The 17,291-nt window shown below is 41.8% G+C and overlaps 1 protein-coding gene across 5 annotated transcripts in view; it reads right to left on the bottom strand.

The window, feature by feature from the left end:
- The window catches only part of SNAPC3 (small nuclear RNA activating complex polypeptide 3), a 69,573-nt gene extending 57,441 nt beyond the window's left edge, over positions 1 to 12,132 (bottom strand). For 4 of the 5 annotated variants that reach the window (XR_005792454.1, XR_005792453.1, XR_005792456.1 and 1 more), the window contains exons 1-2: positions 11,744 to 12,127; positions 10,937 to 11,014 (exon numbers count right to left, since the gene is read on the bottom strand). Coding sequence is in view for 1 of the 5 variants with exons in the window: in XM_040481297.1 (XP_040337231.1) it covers positions 10,937 to 11,014; positions 11,744 to 12,060 (395 nt within the window). In the remaining 4 variants the exon portion in view is untranslated. Of the gene's footprint in view, positions 1 to 10,936; positions 11,015 to 11,743 lie in introns of all 5 variants that reach the window. The other variant, XR_005792455.1, reaches the window with a different exon arrangement.
- Between the last annotated feature and the right edge of the window lie 5,159 nt (positions 12,133 to 17,291).

The following is a 17,291-nucleotide window of genomic DNA, read 5'->3' as shown; positions in this document are numbered from 1 at the left end:
AAGTTTAAATTTATTTTCAGAGAGACAGAGACAGCATGAACACGGGAGGGGCAGAGAGAGGGAGAAAGACAGAGAATCCAAAGCAGGCCCCGCACTGCCAGCACATAGCCTGATGCGGGGCTCAAACTCACGAACCATGATCTCATGACCTGAGCCAAACTCAAAAGGCAAACACTTAACCAACTGAGCCACCCAGATGCCCGATTGCTGTATTATTTGATATGTGTGTATACATACATATATTTGTGAATATATATTTCGTAAGTATCCTATCTTAATTGGAGTTTGTGGCTTATAGCATTAAGAAGTGTCCTTTGTTGGAGCGCCTGGGTGGCTCAGTCGGTTAAGCCCCTGACTTCAGCTCAGGTCATGATCTCATGGTTTGTGGGTTCAAACCCCACGTCCTCGGGCTCTGTGCTGACAGCAGGCCAGAGCCTGCTTCAGATTCTGTGTCCCTCTCTCTCTGCCCCTCCCCGGCTCACGTGCTCTCTCTCAAAAATAAACATTAAAAAAAAAAAAAGTGTCCTTTGTCACATTTAATGTGTTAGGGCTTGAATTCAATTTGCCTTGTATCAGAACAGCTACACCTGTTCAATTTCTCTTTTCATTTATCTGTAATATTTTTGTCCAATCCTTTATTTTTCTCTGAATCACTTTATTTTACATGTGTCTGTTGTCTCCACAAGGTTTTTGTTTTGTGAGCCAAGTCTAAACCCCTTTTAACAGGTTGTAGAGAACTGATGCTTTTGGTTTCAATTATATCACATTTTCTAATTATATGTATTTTATGATATTGGCTGTTGTGCTCATTGGGAGATGTGTATTTTTGCTTGTCTGTTTTTTAAAAATTGAGGAGGGTTTGGCGCTTATTTTTGTTCCAGTGGTTACCTCTGTACTTATATATATTTTAATACCCTTCGTTACCCATTGCCTTATTTAATATTTTACTAAATTTGTCAAGCTTTTCATCAGTATTTTTTAAAATCCACTTACTGCCTACACACTATCTTCTTCTTCTTTTCTTATCCCATTGTTTTAGCTACAATCTTCTAATCTGTTACAACATACAACACTTGTACATTAGCCTTCTGCCTGTATCCTTCCTCTATCAGTCCTCTGGTGAAAATTTCCCACTCATCATTCGGTTGGATGAAGTTCATCCTTTAGTATATTCCTCAGAAATGGCTGGCGGGTGAGTAATTATCCAAGATTTTGTACATTACAATTCTTTTTCTATAGCCTCAATATGGAAGGACATTTCAACTGGATAGAAAATCCTTTCACTGAGCTTTTAAAAAAATCCTGCTCAGCTGCTGTCTTCTTTGTAAAATTCATGTCATTCTAATTCTTTCGCCTTTGTGCGTTATGTGTTCTTTTTGCCTAGAAGCCTTAATGGTTTTACCTTTATCTCTGAAATCTAATAGTTTTATTAGGATATGCCTCAGAATTGATAATTCTGGGTTAATTTTCCCAGATACCCAGCGAACCCTTTTAATTTGTAGATTCAGATTTTTTTCCAATTCTGGAAATTCCTTTTGGGTTATATTAAGTATTAATTTTATTCAATTGTTTTGTTTTTTCTCTTGAGGGACTCATATAATATGAATGTATTTTGTCTTCCTTGTCTGTTTTCCATTCCCACTACTTCTCTCACTCATTTCTTTCTTTACATCACTTCATTCTAACTGTATTCATGTCTTTCTTCATCGCCTCTTAGTAAATTTTCATTAGCATCTATTCTGTTTTAGTTATTTCATAATTCATTTAAGGTAATTTTGTCTTTCTCTTCCGTTTTCCAAATTCCATCAATTTTTTTCCCCATTCCTCTTTTTCTCATCATTCCTGTTCTTAGTTTTGAAATTTCAGGGCCATCTGAGAGGCTCAGTTGGTTGAATGTCCAGCCCTTGATTTCAGCTCAGGTCATGATCCCAGGGTTGTGGGATAGAGTGCCGCATCAGGCTCTGTGCTGAGCATGGAGACTGCTTAAGATTCTCTCTCTCTCTCCCTCCCCGCCCCCCACCCCCTCCCTGCTTGTGTGCATGTTCCCTCTCTAAAATTAAACAAAATAAAATAAAATAAAATTTCAGATTCAAGGTGTTTTCACACCCTCAAATGCTTGTTTTAGCATATTCAATTTTGTCTGGAATGTAGACTCATAGTTTCTTAGTTATTTTCTGGGAGAAGGGGAGAGACTCATAGTTTCTTAGTTATTTTCTGGGAGAAGGGGAGAGATTTCCTCAGTTGATTTGTAAAAACAGATGTTTCCTGATTTTCTGCAATAAAGTCCCTATGGATTTTATTTCTTCTTATTCATTCTGTGTTAGTTGTGGGGAAGGGGTTTATAAGATTCCTAGTTTAATGGTACTCTTTTCTGTCATTCTAACAAAGTCCAGGTAAATTAAGAGTGTTTTTTTGTTTGTTTCTATTTTGGTGACAGGCTTAAGAGTCCTTCAATTCTGTGGTTCTCTTTTTCTTGCAGGACGCTGAAGTTTCCCCTTTCAATCCTTTATGGTGCACTGAGCAGTGCTTTGTTGCCTAGCAAAGTGACAGGGATGGGCAGACTAAATGAAACGGCTATTTTCTTAAACGTAGTATTGTTGAAACTTTTGGGGTGACAGATTAAGTTTCAGGAGTACCCATTTAGTAGCAATTACCTCTCCTATTTCTAGGAATTAAAATCTTTAGGCAGTTAAAAAATGTGAAAAATGCTGATGACAAGTTATTTAGCTTAGTATACACATGGTAGCATGTATCAAAGGAGAATCAATCTCTTCCAAGGGACTTTTGTTCTCCTTACAGGCATAAAATGAACCCAGTAACTCCTTTATTAGGGCAAAGAAGGTGCTAGAGTTTGATTCATTTTATGCCACAATAAAATGTATTTATTTTATGCCATGTAATCAGGTTTTGTTTTTATTTTTGTTTTGAAGTTACTGGTGGAGAGAAGAAAGGACAGTTTAGAGAAAAAGAAAGCATAAAGATACAGATTTTAACTTTTGGCACAAGTCTAATTTACTTGCAGTACTGTTAAGGTTAATATTACTTATATTTTATTTATTTTTTATTTATTTTTTTAAAGTTTGTTTTTGAGAGAGAGAGAGAGCAAGCGAAGGAGGGGCAGAGAGAGAGAGAGAGAGAGAGAGAGAGAGAGAGAGAATCCCAAGCAGGCTCTGCACTGTCAGCACAGAGTCCAACATGGGGCTTGAACTGACAAACCGTGAGACCATGACCTGAGCCAAAACCAACAGTCGGGTGCCCAACTGACTGGACCACCCAGGCACCCCAATATTATATTTTAAGTACAAAAGTTTTGGGGCACCTGCGTGGCTCAGTTGTTAAGCATCTGACTTCAGCTTAGGACCTGATGCCACAGTTCGAGTCCAAGTCCCATATCAGGTGAGCTCAAGCCCCACCTCAGGTGAGCATAAGCTCTGCTTCTCTCTCTCCCTCTCTCCCTCTCTCGCTGTGTCTCTGCCCCTCCTGGGATTCTCTCTCTCTCTGCCCCTCACTCACTTGCCCACGTGCTCGTTCTCTCTCTCTCAAAAAATAAATAAATAAAATATTTAATAAATAAGTAAATAAAAGTTTCATTCAAAGTACACATAAACAGGGGCACCTGGGTGGCTCAGTCAGCTAAGTGTCTGACTTCAGCTCAGGTCACGATCTCGCAGTTCGTGGGTTCGAGCCCCATGCCAGCTGTGCTGACAGCTCAGAACCTGGAGCCTGTTTCAGATTCTGTGTCTCCCTCTCTCTCTGACCCACCCCATTCATGCTCGATCTCTCTCTGTCTCAAAAATAAATAAACGTTAAAAAAAAAAAAAGTACACATAAATAATCCCAGCAGAGTAATGCTGTACTGACTCCTTTTACATTAGATTATACATAAAATTCTCCTACATTTCCTATGGAAGGGACTAGAAGACAACCGATGAGATTCAGTTGATTTAGTAATACACAACAGCTAGGTGAAGCAACGTGTAAAATAATCTGAAAATTCAACATGGCTTAATAAAATCATTATAAGCCAACTGGTACAATAAACAGTATGGAGGTTCCTCAAAAAATTAAAAACAGAACTACCCTACGAGGCATTTATCCACGGGATACAGGTGTGCTGTTTTTTTTTTTTAATTTTTTTAACGTTTATTTATTTTTGAGACAGAGAGAGACAGAGCATGAATGGGGGAGGGTCAGAGAGAGAGGGAGACACAGAATCCGAAACAGGCTCCAGGCTCTGAGCTGTCAGCACAGAGCCCGATGCGGGGCTCGAACTCACGGACCGCGAGATCGTGACCTGAGCCGAAGTCGGCTGCTCAACCGACTGAGCCACCCAGGCGCCCCCAGGTGTGCTGTTTTAAAGGGACACATGCACCCCCATGTTTATAGCAGCACTATCAACAATAGCCAAAGTATGGGAAGAGCCCAAATGTCTATCGATGGATGAATGGATAAAGAAGATGTGGTATATATATACAATGGAGTATTACTCGGCAATCAAAAAGAATGAAATCTTGCCATTTGCAACTATGTGGATGGAACTGGAGGTATTATGCTAAGTGAAATTAGTCAGAGAAAGACAAAAATCATATGGCTTCACTCATATACGGACTTTAAGAGACAAAACAGATGAACATAAGGAAGGGAAACAAAAATAATATAAAAACAGGGAGGGAAACAAAACAGAAGAGACTCATAAATATAGAGAACAAACAGAGGGTTACTGGAGGGGTTGTGGGAGGGGGGATGGGCTAAATGGGTCAGGGGCACTAAGGAATCTACTCTTGAAATCATTGTTGCACTGTATGCTAATTTGGATGTAAATTTTAAAAATTTTAAAATAAAATTTTTTATAAAAGTTAAAAAAAAAATAAGCCAACTGGTATGTTATTAAATATAGCATGGGGCACCGGGGTGGCTCAGTCAGTTAAGTGTCTGACTTTGGCTCAGGTCATGATATCATATTTTGTGGGTTCAAGCCCCGCGTCGGGCTCTGTGCTGACAGCTCAGAACCTGGAGCCTGCATCGAGTTCTGTGTCTCCCTCTCTCTCTGCTCCTCCCTGTTCATGCTCTATCTATGTCCCCAAAATAAATCAATGTTAAAAAAATTTTTTTAATATAGTAAAGAAGTTTGCTTTGTAGCAATCTTTTTTCAGCCATTTGCCTAAAACTACTTCCACAGCTTTATGTACGTTTCATTCATTCTACTCACTCTACAAATATCTACTGACTCCCTATCATGTGCCAAAGTTCTGGGAACTGGGGATACGGCAGTGTGTGCAACAGACACAGTTTATGGAAATTTTAAGTAAGTCTAGCTAGGAAGACAGAAAAGTAAACAATTGTATCATAAGTTTGATGAGTATTTCAAGAGGGAAGAAGCGACACCTGGGTGGCTTTGTCAGTTGGGCGTCCAATTTCAGCTCAGGTTGTGATCTCATGTTTGTGAACTGGAGCTCTGCATCAGGCTCTGTGTTGTCAGCGAAAATGCCACTCCAGATCTTCTGTCTCCCTGTCTCTCTGCCCCCTCACCTCACACTGTCTCTCAAAAATAAATACTTTTTAAAAATACAGAAGTACAGGGGGCTACATGAGCATCAAAGGGGACCTAAATGGGAGTCCATAGTCCTTTGGTTAAGACTTGAAGGATGAGTAGAAGTCAGCAAGACCAGAACGATAAGAAGGGAAAGTTCTAGGCAAAGGCCTGGAGTGAGAGCACATTCCAGGAACTGAACCACAAACTGGAGTGTAGCTGAAGCATTGCAGAGATACAGCTGAAAACATTTGCAAGATAGACGCCCTGTGAGCCAATGAATAATTCAAGACTTTTGCCTAAGAGAAACTGAAAGGTTTTAAGAGAGGCACAACCAGATGTGCACCTCAGAAAACTCCAACGCATCAACCAACAATACAGAGCACCAACGGAAGCAAAACAACACGATAGGCTTAAGGGCAATACATAGATGAAAGAGTCTGGACTCTAGAAGACCCTTCAAAAACTTTAGGAATGTTACACGAAGAGCTCCGGATATTAGAAGTACATCTATTTCCCAAGGAAGAGAGAGAAGTTGTAGTCATGTGGAAAGGCATCTTAGGGCCAAAATAAATGGAGTTTTAGATGGGAGAGGGGCCAAGTGCGTCCTGAGCCATTTGAAAGAGACAGTGGTTGAAAGGCAGATTTGGACTATAGGTGGAAGGCTTCATATGTCTAAGGAACCTGAAATATGTTGTAGAGAAGAGGGACAGCCATTGAAAAGTCCATAGCAGATGAGCATGCTCGGGTGGTAGCATGATGAATAAATCAAAAGGAGAAAAACTGGGCCCAGGAGAGGTGGGAGGCTTTCACAGTGCTCCAAGCATCGCTAATGTAAACACTAGCCATGGCGATTAGGCAAACAGATTTGGCTGATATTATAAAAGAAACCAGGGTGGAGTTGAAACGCCTGACTAAATGGTCGAGGGGGACAACAGGAAGGGTAGGATCAAGGTTACAGAAAGATGATGTGGTGTGAAGGAAGTGGGCTACAAACTGGAAAAGTATAAACATCACTATTACACACACATTTCCTCTAGTGTTATCACAGCGCAGTATAAAGTGTGACTGACAGACCAGCACTGATCTGACAGCTATCTGTAATCCAATCAGTACAGACAATTAGAGTAAGCATTTTTTCTCGAGAGTAAGCATTTAGCAACACTGGAAGTAATAAATGAATTTAATAAAGTTGCAGGATACAAAATTATTATATAGTAATCAGCTGCACTTCTATACAGTAATAATAAAGTAGCAGAAAGAGAAACTTTTTAAATAATTCCATTTACAATTGCATCAAAAAGAATAAAATAGTAAGGAACAGACTTAACCAAGGAGGTGAAAGACCTGTACTCTGAAAACTACAAAACACTGATGAAAGAAACTGAAGATAACACAAAGAAATGGAAAGTACTGCATGTTCATGGACTGGAAGAATTAATATAGGTAAAATATCCCTACTACTCAAAACAACCTACAGATTCAATGCAATCTCTATCAAGATAACAGCATTTTTCATAGAACTAGAACAAATAACATAAAAATTTGTATGGAACCAAAAAAAAAACCCAAACAGCACAGCAATCTTGAGAAAGAACAATTCGGGAGGTATCACAATCCCAGATTTCAAGATATACTACAAAGCTGTAGTAATCAATGAGTATGATACCAGTACAAAAACAGACACATAGACCAATGGAACAGAATAGAGAGCCCAGAAATAAACCCACACTTATATGGTCAATTAATCTATGAAGAAGGAAGCAAAATCTGGGTGGCTCAGTCAGTTAAGCGTCCGACTTCGGCTCAGGTCATGATCTCACGGTCCGTGAGTTCGAGCCCCGCATCGGGCTCTGTGCTGCCAGCTCAGAGCCTGGAGCCTGTTTCAGATTCTGTGTCTCCCTCTCTCTGACCCTCCCCCATTCATGCTCTGTCTCTCTCTGTCTCAAAAATAAATAAACATCAAAAAAAAAATTAAAAAAAAAAAAAAGGAAGCAAGAATATATAATGTGGAAAGACAGTCTTCTTCAACAAACGGTGTTGGGAAAAACTGGACAGCTACATGCAAAGGAATGAAACCAAATCACTCTCTTACACCACATACAAAAATAAGCTCAAAATGGATTAAAGACCTTAATGTGAGACATGAAACCATGAAACTCCTAAAAGAAAACACACATTAATCTCTAAATATTTTTCTAGATGTCTCCTCAGGCAAGGGAAACAAAAGCCAAAATAAACTATTGGGACTATACCAAGGCAAAAAGTTTTCACATAGCAACAAAAACCATCAATAAACAAAAAGGTAAACTACTGAATGGGAGAAGATATAAATGATATATCCAATAAAGCATTAATATCCAAAATAAAGAACTTGCACGACTCAACAGCAAAAAAGTCAAATAACCCAATTAAAAATGGCAGAGGGCCTGAACAGATGTTTTCCAAAAGAAGACATACAAATGGCCAACAATGCTCAACATCACTCATCAAGGAAATACAAATCAAAACCACCATAAGCGTGACTGGGTGGCTCAGTCGGTTAAGGGTCCAACTTTGGCTCAGGCTTGAGCCCTGCATCGGGTTCTGTGCTGACAGCTTAGGAGCCTGGAGCCTATGTCTCGTCTTGCTCTGCCCCTCCCCTGCTCACACTATGTCTCTCTCTCTCTCTCTCTCTCTCTCTCTCTCTCTCTCTCTGTCTCTCAAAAAGTAAACAAACATTGGGATGCCTGGGTGGCTCAGTCAGTTAAGAGTCCAATTTCAGCTCAGGTCATGATCTCACAGTTTGCGGGTTCGAGCCCCACATTGGCCTCTGTGCTGACAGCCCAGAACCTGAAGTCTGCTTCAGATTCTGTGTCTCCTTCTCTCTCTGCCCCTCCCCTGCTCACGTTCTCTTTTTCTCTCTCTCTCAAAAAAATAAACATTAAAAAATTTTTTTAAATAAATAAACATTTAAAAAAATCCCAAACCACCATGATATACCATCTCACACCAGTCAGAATGGCTAGAATCAAAAAGACAAGAAATAACAAGTGTTGGCAAGGATGTAGAGAAAAAGGAACCTTTGTGCACTGTTCGTGGCAATTAACTGGTGCAGCCATTGTGGAAAACAGTATGAAGGTTCTAGAAGGGGAGGGGAGGGGAGGGGAGAGGAGGGGAGGCAAGGGAAGAAAAGAAAAGAAAAGAAAAGAAAAGAAAAAAGAAAAGAAAAGAGAAAAGAAAAGAAAAGAAAAGAAAAGAAAAGAAAAGAAAAGAAAAGAAAAGAAAAATACTATATGATCCAGTAACTCCACTATTGGGTATTCACCCAAAGAAAACAAAAACACTAATTTGAAAAGATATATGCGTCCCTAGATTTACTACAGCATTATTTACAAGTCAAGATATGGAGGCAATCCAAGTGCCCATGGATAGATGAATGGATAAAGATGTGATATACTTACACAACGGAATATGACTCAGCCATAGAAAAGAATGAGATCTTGCCACTTGCAACAACATGGACAGACCTAGAGTATTACGCTAAATGAAATAATTCAGACAGAGAAAGACAAATACTATACAACTTCACTTATATGTGGAATTTAATAAACAAAACAAGCAAACAAAAAGCAGAAAATAGGCCCATAAATACAGAGAACAGATGGTTGCCAGGAAAGGTTGGGGGGGGTACAAATTGGTGAAGGGGAGTAACAGGTACAAATTTTCAGTTGTGGAATAAGTAATCATGGGGATAAAGGGACAGCAGAGAGAATACAGTCAATAATATCGTAATAAATAGACTTGTGTGATGACAGACGGTAGCCACACTTGTAAGCATAGAACATATATAGCTGTCAAACCACTAAGCTTTATACCTGAAACCAATGAAGCATTGTGTATCAATTATACTTCAATAAAAACAAATTCAAGGCAATGACATATTTTTAAAAAATGAAAACAAAACAAAACAAAAAGCATAATGACCTGGAAGTTTTCTGGGAAAAGTTGTCTTTGACAGCCTTTTTTAAAAATCTTCAAAAAATAATAGTAATAATAAACTTTGGTCTAAAAAAAAAAAAACAACCACAAACTTTTATTGTGTTTGTGGTTGTTGTCCCCCTGGCCCCCCCCCCCGCCCCCGCAGGCTTCACACACAGCAAGAAGCCCAACGCAGGGACTGAACTCAAGACCCTGAGATCAAGACCTGAGCTGAGATCAAAAACCAGACAAGAATGTTTGTCTTGTCATTCCACTTTCCTAGTAATTCACTGGTATCCTATTTTACAAAAGTATGAATCTGTCAAAAATTAAACACTGAAAACAAAAAGATAACTGGTTCTTTACAACAGCTTGAACAACACTATCAGCATATTTCACTTACACTGAAATCTAAGTAGATTAACTGCATTCTTTGTAAACACACATTTTATTTATTTATTTATTTATTTATTTATTTATTTATTAATGTTTATTATTTTTGAGAGAGAGAGACAGAGCACAAGCAGGGGAGGGGCAGAGACAGAAGGAGACAGAATAGGAAGCAGGCTCCAGGCTCAACGATGTGGGGCTCAAACTCACAGACCACGAGATCATGACCTGAGCTCACTGACTGAGCCACCCAGGTGCCCCTACACACATTGAAAAATAAACATAAATCTGGGGTGCCTGGTTGGCTCAAGTCGGTTGAGCATCCGACTTCGGCTCAGGTCATGATCCCATGGTTTGTGGGTTCCAGCCCCATGACGGGCTCTGCCCTGACAGTGAGGAGCCTACTTTGGATTCTCTGTCTCCTCTCTCTCTTCCCCTCCCCTTCCCTCTCTCTCACTCTCTCAAAAATAACCATTAAAAAAATTTTTAAGGGACACCTGGGTATGTCAGTCGGTTAAGCAGCTGACTTCGGCTCAGGTCATGATTCGTGAGTTCGAGCCCTGCGTTGGGGCTCTGTGCTGACAGCTCAGAGCCTGGAGCGTGCTTGGGATTCTGTGTCCCCCTCTCTCTGCCCCTCCCCTTCTCATGCTGTCTCTCTTTCTCTTCCAAAAATAAATAAACATTAAAAATTTTTTTTTTAATTTTTTTAAATAAACACAACTCTGAATATGGACTGGACATTAGTTGTTATTTACTGCTAATTTTCTTAGGGTAATAATACCACTCATTACATAGGAGAATGATACTTTTGGGAGATATACGCTGATATATTTAGGTATAAATTACTGTCTGATAACTTACTGAATAGTTCGGCAATAGATAAAGCCTTGCAGCAGGTATCTCAAACACACACAGCTAAAGCAAATACAGCCAAATGTTAAAATGGTTGAATGGGGGGGGGGGGTGATAACTATAGGTACTTTCAACCTCTGAATAACATAATGTTGAAAAAATAGTTAAATAAGTACCACATAATAAAAGTAAAGCTTTCCATACCCCAAAGTCACTAGGTCGGTGTCCTCTGGGATGACTTCTGGGTCCTCACCCGCCTCAAGGCACTTTAATTTATCAAGGCTAAAACAGAAACAAAAAGGAAAAGCAATCACCCATCTTGTCCACAGAGAGTCAGGTTTGTGTCCTAAAAATATCATTAAATAACTAAGTCAGATCAAATCCGGCAGGCGGCTCAGAGGAAGTCAGAATTCAAGACAATGATTTCTGTGCCGATATTCTATAAAGAAAGGATACGTGGCCGATTGACATATGGCGGCTAATGCTATTACATGGAGAAAGAGATCGTTTATATTTTCACCCCATTGAAGCCACTTTTGGGGGGGAAATTTTCGTAATAGCATACCCGGAAGGTCCCCAAAAGGGACCACAGTGAATCAAGGTCTTAACGCTCATCTGGTTAACGCTCCTCTCCTTCCAGCCCCATCATTGCTAAAGCTCCTCCATTGTCAAAGTGTCTTGTCAATGGCAGGTACACATCCCGTTACTCTGACCGCTTTCCTATATTAAAAAGGACTTAAAAAAAATCACGGGGGGAGGGGAGGGGGAATTAATCTTTCATGCAGCTCTCCCGTCCCTTCACTCCAACTCGCAGAAATTGTGCATTCCGATCACGGGACATCTCCCAGGGTTCCAGGAAAGCTCTAGCAGGTTTAAAGCTTTCAAAGGGCGGCCCTTCTACCCCGGGGAGTAAATCACAGGCCCTCCCAAGGTGGGTCCCAGGGAAGCGCAGTAGCAAGGCTGCAATCAGGTTGGCCCCAAGCAACAAGAGCCCCTCGGCCGCGCACTCACCCGCACACGGTCCGCAGCTCTGCTGCCGCCTCCAAGCTGCAGCCCAGATCCCGGGCCACCGCAGCATCCTCCTGGCCCCACTCGGCGACCCCTTGGCTCCCTGGCAGCGCGGATGCTTGCGGCTCCTTCAGAGACAAGTCCCCTTCTCCGCGCAACCGGCCACGCCACAGCTCCCCGAAAGCGCCCACATAGAATGCACGCGTATTTAGCTCGGGAAGCTCGTACTCTGGAAAGTTGCAGCTCCCACTGCTGGAGACGGGGTCCTGCCTGCTACCCATCCCGTGGCACGTTGGGCTGATCCGGGTGCCTTCAGCCATGTTCACCCACTCCTTTCCCTGCAAAAGCCGGGCGATCAAGACTACGCGGAGCGTAATGGGACTTGTAGTTGCACGGGGCTCGGTCCGAGGGGCGGCGGGGCTGCGTGGGCTCAGCTTCAGACACTACATTTCCCAGCAGGCCCCGGGCCGGGCACGCCCCCGGGCGCGGCACCGCGAGCTTCCGCGCTCAGGGCTGAGCGCATTGTTCTCCGCTCGCGGATTCACGCGCAGCTGTAGGTTGGGTTCTCAGTGCGGGGTCACCTGTGTTGTTGCATTCCCGTCCCCCACGGTTACGTGGCGTCGCTTTCTGCTAGGTAGGGCGGCCTCTGTACGCCCTTCGATCCCCGATCATTGCAGTATTTGGCTCCGGGATGCGAGACTTTTCCTTGACTCCGGGGTTCGTGCGCTGCGCTGTTGACTCACTGTCCCAGAGCTTGAGAGACCTGGGGGGCGAGGGATGAGACCACTGACTCTACCCGACCTCCAGGTTCTGGTCGTTAAAAATCTCCCCAGCGGCCCCATGTTCTTGAGTATAAACGTATGCATCGCTCTACGCACGCACGATAGTGTTTATTGAGCGTCAACTCTGTATCAGATACTGTATACATTATTAATTCTAATGTATATTTTTGAAAATCACAACCCTCTCAGGAAGGGATTATCGGCCCCATCGTAACTGTTGAGGAAGGAGTTAACTGTTAGGAAATAGAAGCAGGAATGGAACTGTCTAGCTTCAGATGGAACTTTTCTCCCTCGCTCAGAAGCCCCAAAGGACTCAGCAGGACATATAGAAGGAGCTCTGGATGGTTATTTATTGGTATATATCATATACCAGTATGATATACCATATATTCACACACCATATAATTAACCCATTTTGAATGTTCATCCAGTGGTTTTTAGGCTATTTACAGAGTTGTGCAACCATCACCATAATCAATTTGAGGATAAACTAACCCCTCCGGAAAGAAACCCTGCACCTTTGAGCTATCACCCACAATCCTCTTAACTCCTCCAGCCCTACCCAGTCACCAATCTTTGTCTCTATAGATTTACAGATTCTGGGCATTTAGTATAAATGGCACGTTTATGTGGTCTTTTGTGATTAGCTTTTTTCACTCAGCATAATATTTTCTGGGCTTATCCATCCATATTGTAGCATGTATCTATTTCTTTTTATGGCTGAATAATATTGCATTGCGTGGTAAAGCACATTCTGTTTATCCCAGCAAAAAGTTGTTTCTGGGCACCTGGGTGGCTCAGTTGGTTAAGCAACCGACTTTGGCTCAGGTCATGATCTCACTGCTCATGAGTTCAAGCTCCACATGGGGCTCTCTTCAGCACAGGGCCTGCTTAGGATCCTGCCTCCCTCTCTCTCTGTCCCTCCCTCCCTCTCTCAAAAATAAACATTAAATATATATATATATATATATATATATATATATTTTATATATATATATATTTTATATATATATAAAGTTTTTACATTTTGGTTATTATGAACAATGCTGCTATGAACATTCATGTACAAGTTTTTTGTGATGTATATTTTCATTTATTTCATAGGTATTTTTTCTTTTCTCTTTCTCTCTCTCTCTCTCTCTCTATATATGTATATAGTCACTATGTGACTATATAGCCATGTGAAGAATTGCCCATTTTCCATAGTGGCTGCCCCATTTTATATTCCCACCAATATTGTATGAGGATTCAGATTTTTCCACATCTTTGTCAACACTTGTTATTATCTGATTTTTTTTATTGTAGCCATCCTAATGGACGTGAAGTGGTATCTCGTGGTTTTGATTTGCATATCATACCTAGTGATATTGAGCATCTTTTCAGTATTTACCGACCAATTGTATATCTTCTTTGCAGGAATGTCTATTTAAGTCTTTTGCCAATTTTTAGTTAGGTTATATGTCTTTTTACAGGAGATCTGGTATTTCTCTACATATTGTTGTAGGAAACATCTGTTGTTTTTGCTTAGTATACTGTTCATTTTTTTTTAAGTTACCATTTATTATTTCTGGGAGAGAAAGAGAGAAAGAGACAGAGAGCAGATGTGTGCAGCAGCAGGGGAGGGGCAGAGAGAGAGAGAGAGGGAGAGAGAGGAAGACATAGAATCCAAAGCAGGCTCCAGGCTCTGAACCATGAGCACAGAGCCCGATGCAGGGCTTGAACCGAACTCACAAACCATGAGATCATGACCTGAGCCAAACTGGACGCTTACCCGACTGAGCCACCAGGCACCCATTAGACTTGACCTTCCTACTCCTTTTGGTCCTCCTAGGGCTGCCTAACATAGAATCCTTCCAACTCTGCCACAGTGATTCATTCAAGGATGAGTAGATTATTCAATTAGCACCAAGCAGAATCCTCCTCTGGGGTTTTATCTGTAAACTGAGAAATTTTTCTTCCATTCTGAGTACCTAAGGATGTGACCCAGACAGCCTGCCTAAGAGAATAAAGAAAGCCAAGAGTTTAAATAAGCAAAGTCAGAAGGTGGAGAGAAGTCATGTGTCATTGTAACTAAAGCCATCTTCCCCTAATGATGTAAGCCAGTGGTTGTTTTAACTTAAACTAGTTTGAGTTGGATTCTTGCACAATCCTTCCAGTGCCTGTAAGACTTCACCCAAACCTCTCAACAGGGGGAGCTCTCACTCCAGACAATGAGGTCACACTTCAGGCAGAATTCTAAAACACATCTGGGATTTAGTTAACAATGACTTCTGGAGTGGAGGCCACAATGGTCCCTGAGCAGCAGTGGGTAGGGGCAGGACCAGAATAATCATATCAGGGAAAGGGGGTTCTCATCACTTTAAGGTGTGGTGCTGGGAGCTGCAGTTTGAGAGGTGTGGATTGCAAGCATTCGTGGGGAAAGGATTTGTGATGAGCACCAGCAGCCAGCCATTGCAATATGGCACTCAGGTGAGTCTTTTTATCAGCGCACTCCCCTTGGAATAAGGCTGAAGAGGTCCATAATATCCACTGCAGAATAAAAAGTATTTTGAACTGAAGGTGTTTGAGAATACACATTTCCCCCTGAACTCCATCGTCTGCCGAAATGCAGAGCCGCCCCAAGGAACACAATTGTCATAAATCCCCTCCCTGCAGCCAAAGAAGATTGACTTAGAAGTGGGCACATGCTCAAACGGACATTGTCATAAAACTATCATATCTCCCATCTATTCTCCTCAAGGCCAGTTTATCTTTCCTCAAAGCCACTTATTTTCCGATAAGTGCCCTTACCCTCCCCCTATGAAGTCATTTGTTTTCCTAAATGCCCTTCTCCCCTTCTGCCTCTATTAAGATGGTATATAAGCCAAAATTAGAACCATCTCCTTGAGTCACATTTTTCTGTGAACTCTCCCATACATCATACATATGTGAATAAAAATCTATTTTTTCTCTTTACAAAAATTTTCAAAAAATATTTATTAATTCTTGAGAGACAGAGACAGAGTACAAGCAGAGGAGGATCAGAGAGAAAGGGAGACCCAGAGTCTGAAACAGGCTCCAGGCTCCAAGCTGTCAGCACAGACCCTGACACGGGGCTCAAACTCACGAGCCATGAGATCATGACCTGAGCCAAAGTCAGATGCTTAACCAACTGAGCCACCCAGGCACCCCTATCTTTTCTCTTTAATCAGTCATTTAATGTCAGTTTAATTCACATACTGCCAATGGCTGAATCCCAGAGAGTAGAGGAAAAGTTTTTCCTTCCCAACAAGGCCGTGGCAAAGGCAGCTTCCCATCCTTTGGTGAATTTGGCAGAAGACAGGAATATTGCTGGACCTGGCCCTAGAACTAGACAATAGCAGAAAGGAGGCAGAAAGGCGGGTATATACCCACACCCAGGATAGGTATAGTCCCTCTAATTCTGGTGAGCTCTGTATGATTCCTGAACAGAGGAAAAAAAAAAAAAAAAAAAAAAAAAAAAAAACCTCTAAGGCTTCCCAGTTGTGGATATTGGAACCATTAGGTTGAGGTGGTGGCCTATGATTAAGAGTTGGGATTCTGGTGGGGTGCCTGGGTGGCTCAGTTGGTGAAGCATCCAACTTCTGCTCAGGTCATGATCTCATGGTTTGTGAGTTTGAGCCCCGCATCGGGCTTTGTGCTGACAGCTCAGAGCCTGGAGCCTGCTTTGGATTCTGTGTCTCCCTCCCTCTCTCTCTCTGCCCCTCCCTGGCTTGCTCTCTCTCTCTCTCTCTCTCTCTCTCAAAAATAAACATTAAAAATTAAAAAAAAAAAAGAGTTGGGATTCTGGGTAATGGCACAAACCAAGATTATGAAGTATCTGGCTCTTGGTTGAGTAGTAGGAATTAGGGAGACATGAGCTCTCAAAGTTTGCCTCGGAGCTTCTAGTTTCCTCGCCTGAGATGCTTATATGGGCTTATCAGGTGATGAAAACTGGCTTGCTTGTGGGCACTGTGGCAAACTGAGGAGGAGCAGTAAACCAGAGGTGTGAGACACAGGAGGATATGAGGTGTGGTGAGAGGCCAAGTGCACAGGAACCGGTTCCTCTAAACACACAGACACCTTAAGCTGCAATGGCCAATTAAGCTGCAGGAATGCAAGCCTCATCTACCGGAGCCTCCAAAAGTCCTAAAGAAGTCAGATATTCAGCTTTCAAAAAAGAAGTGACAAATTTAAGTTTGTTAAACAAAGAAGCCATTAGACCGAGACGGCTCTAATGCCATGGTGGCCAAAGTAAGCGAACCCAATGTAAGTCCATCAACGTATCCAAGTTATGAAATCAAAATGCTAAGGACGACCAATCACAAACAGCCAACCAGGCTTAAGCTCCAGTCGGTCAATTTCCTTGCTTTCCTGCTGCCTTCTCTCCATAATCACCTCTCTCCAAGCTCCTCCCAGGGGATGCTCCTAATCACTTCAATGTGGCACTGCCTGCCTGATTTGAGTCCACTTTTGGTCAGATAGACTTGTAAAAAAAAATTTCTTCATACACCTCAGTTTACCTTTTAACAGCTCATATAACATTTTAAAATAATATTCAGGGGCGCCTGGGTGGAAGTCAGTTAAGTGTCCAACTTCAGCTCAGGTCATGATCTCACAGTTCATGAGTTCGAGCCCCCCGTCGGGCTCTGTGCTGACAGCTCAGAGCCTGGAGACTGCTTCGGATTCCGTGTCTCCCCCTTTCTCTGCTCCTCCCCCCACCTCAAAAACAAATATAAAAAAAATTAAAAAATAATATTCAGACCAAATAC

This window comes from Herpailurus yagouaroundi, unplaced genomic scaffold, assembly GCF_014898765.1.
Source record: "Herpailurus yagouaroundi ecotype Mexico unplaced genomic scaffold, PumYag 160, whole genome shotgun sequence".
Lineage (NCBI taxonomy): Eukaryota > Metazoa > Chordata > Mammalia > Carnivora > Felidae > Herpailurus > Herpailurus yagouaroundi.
The sequence above is the reverse complement of the archived record's forward strand: the minus strand, read 5'-3'. Positions and strand labels throughout refer to the sequence as shown.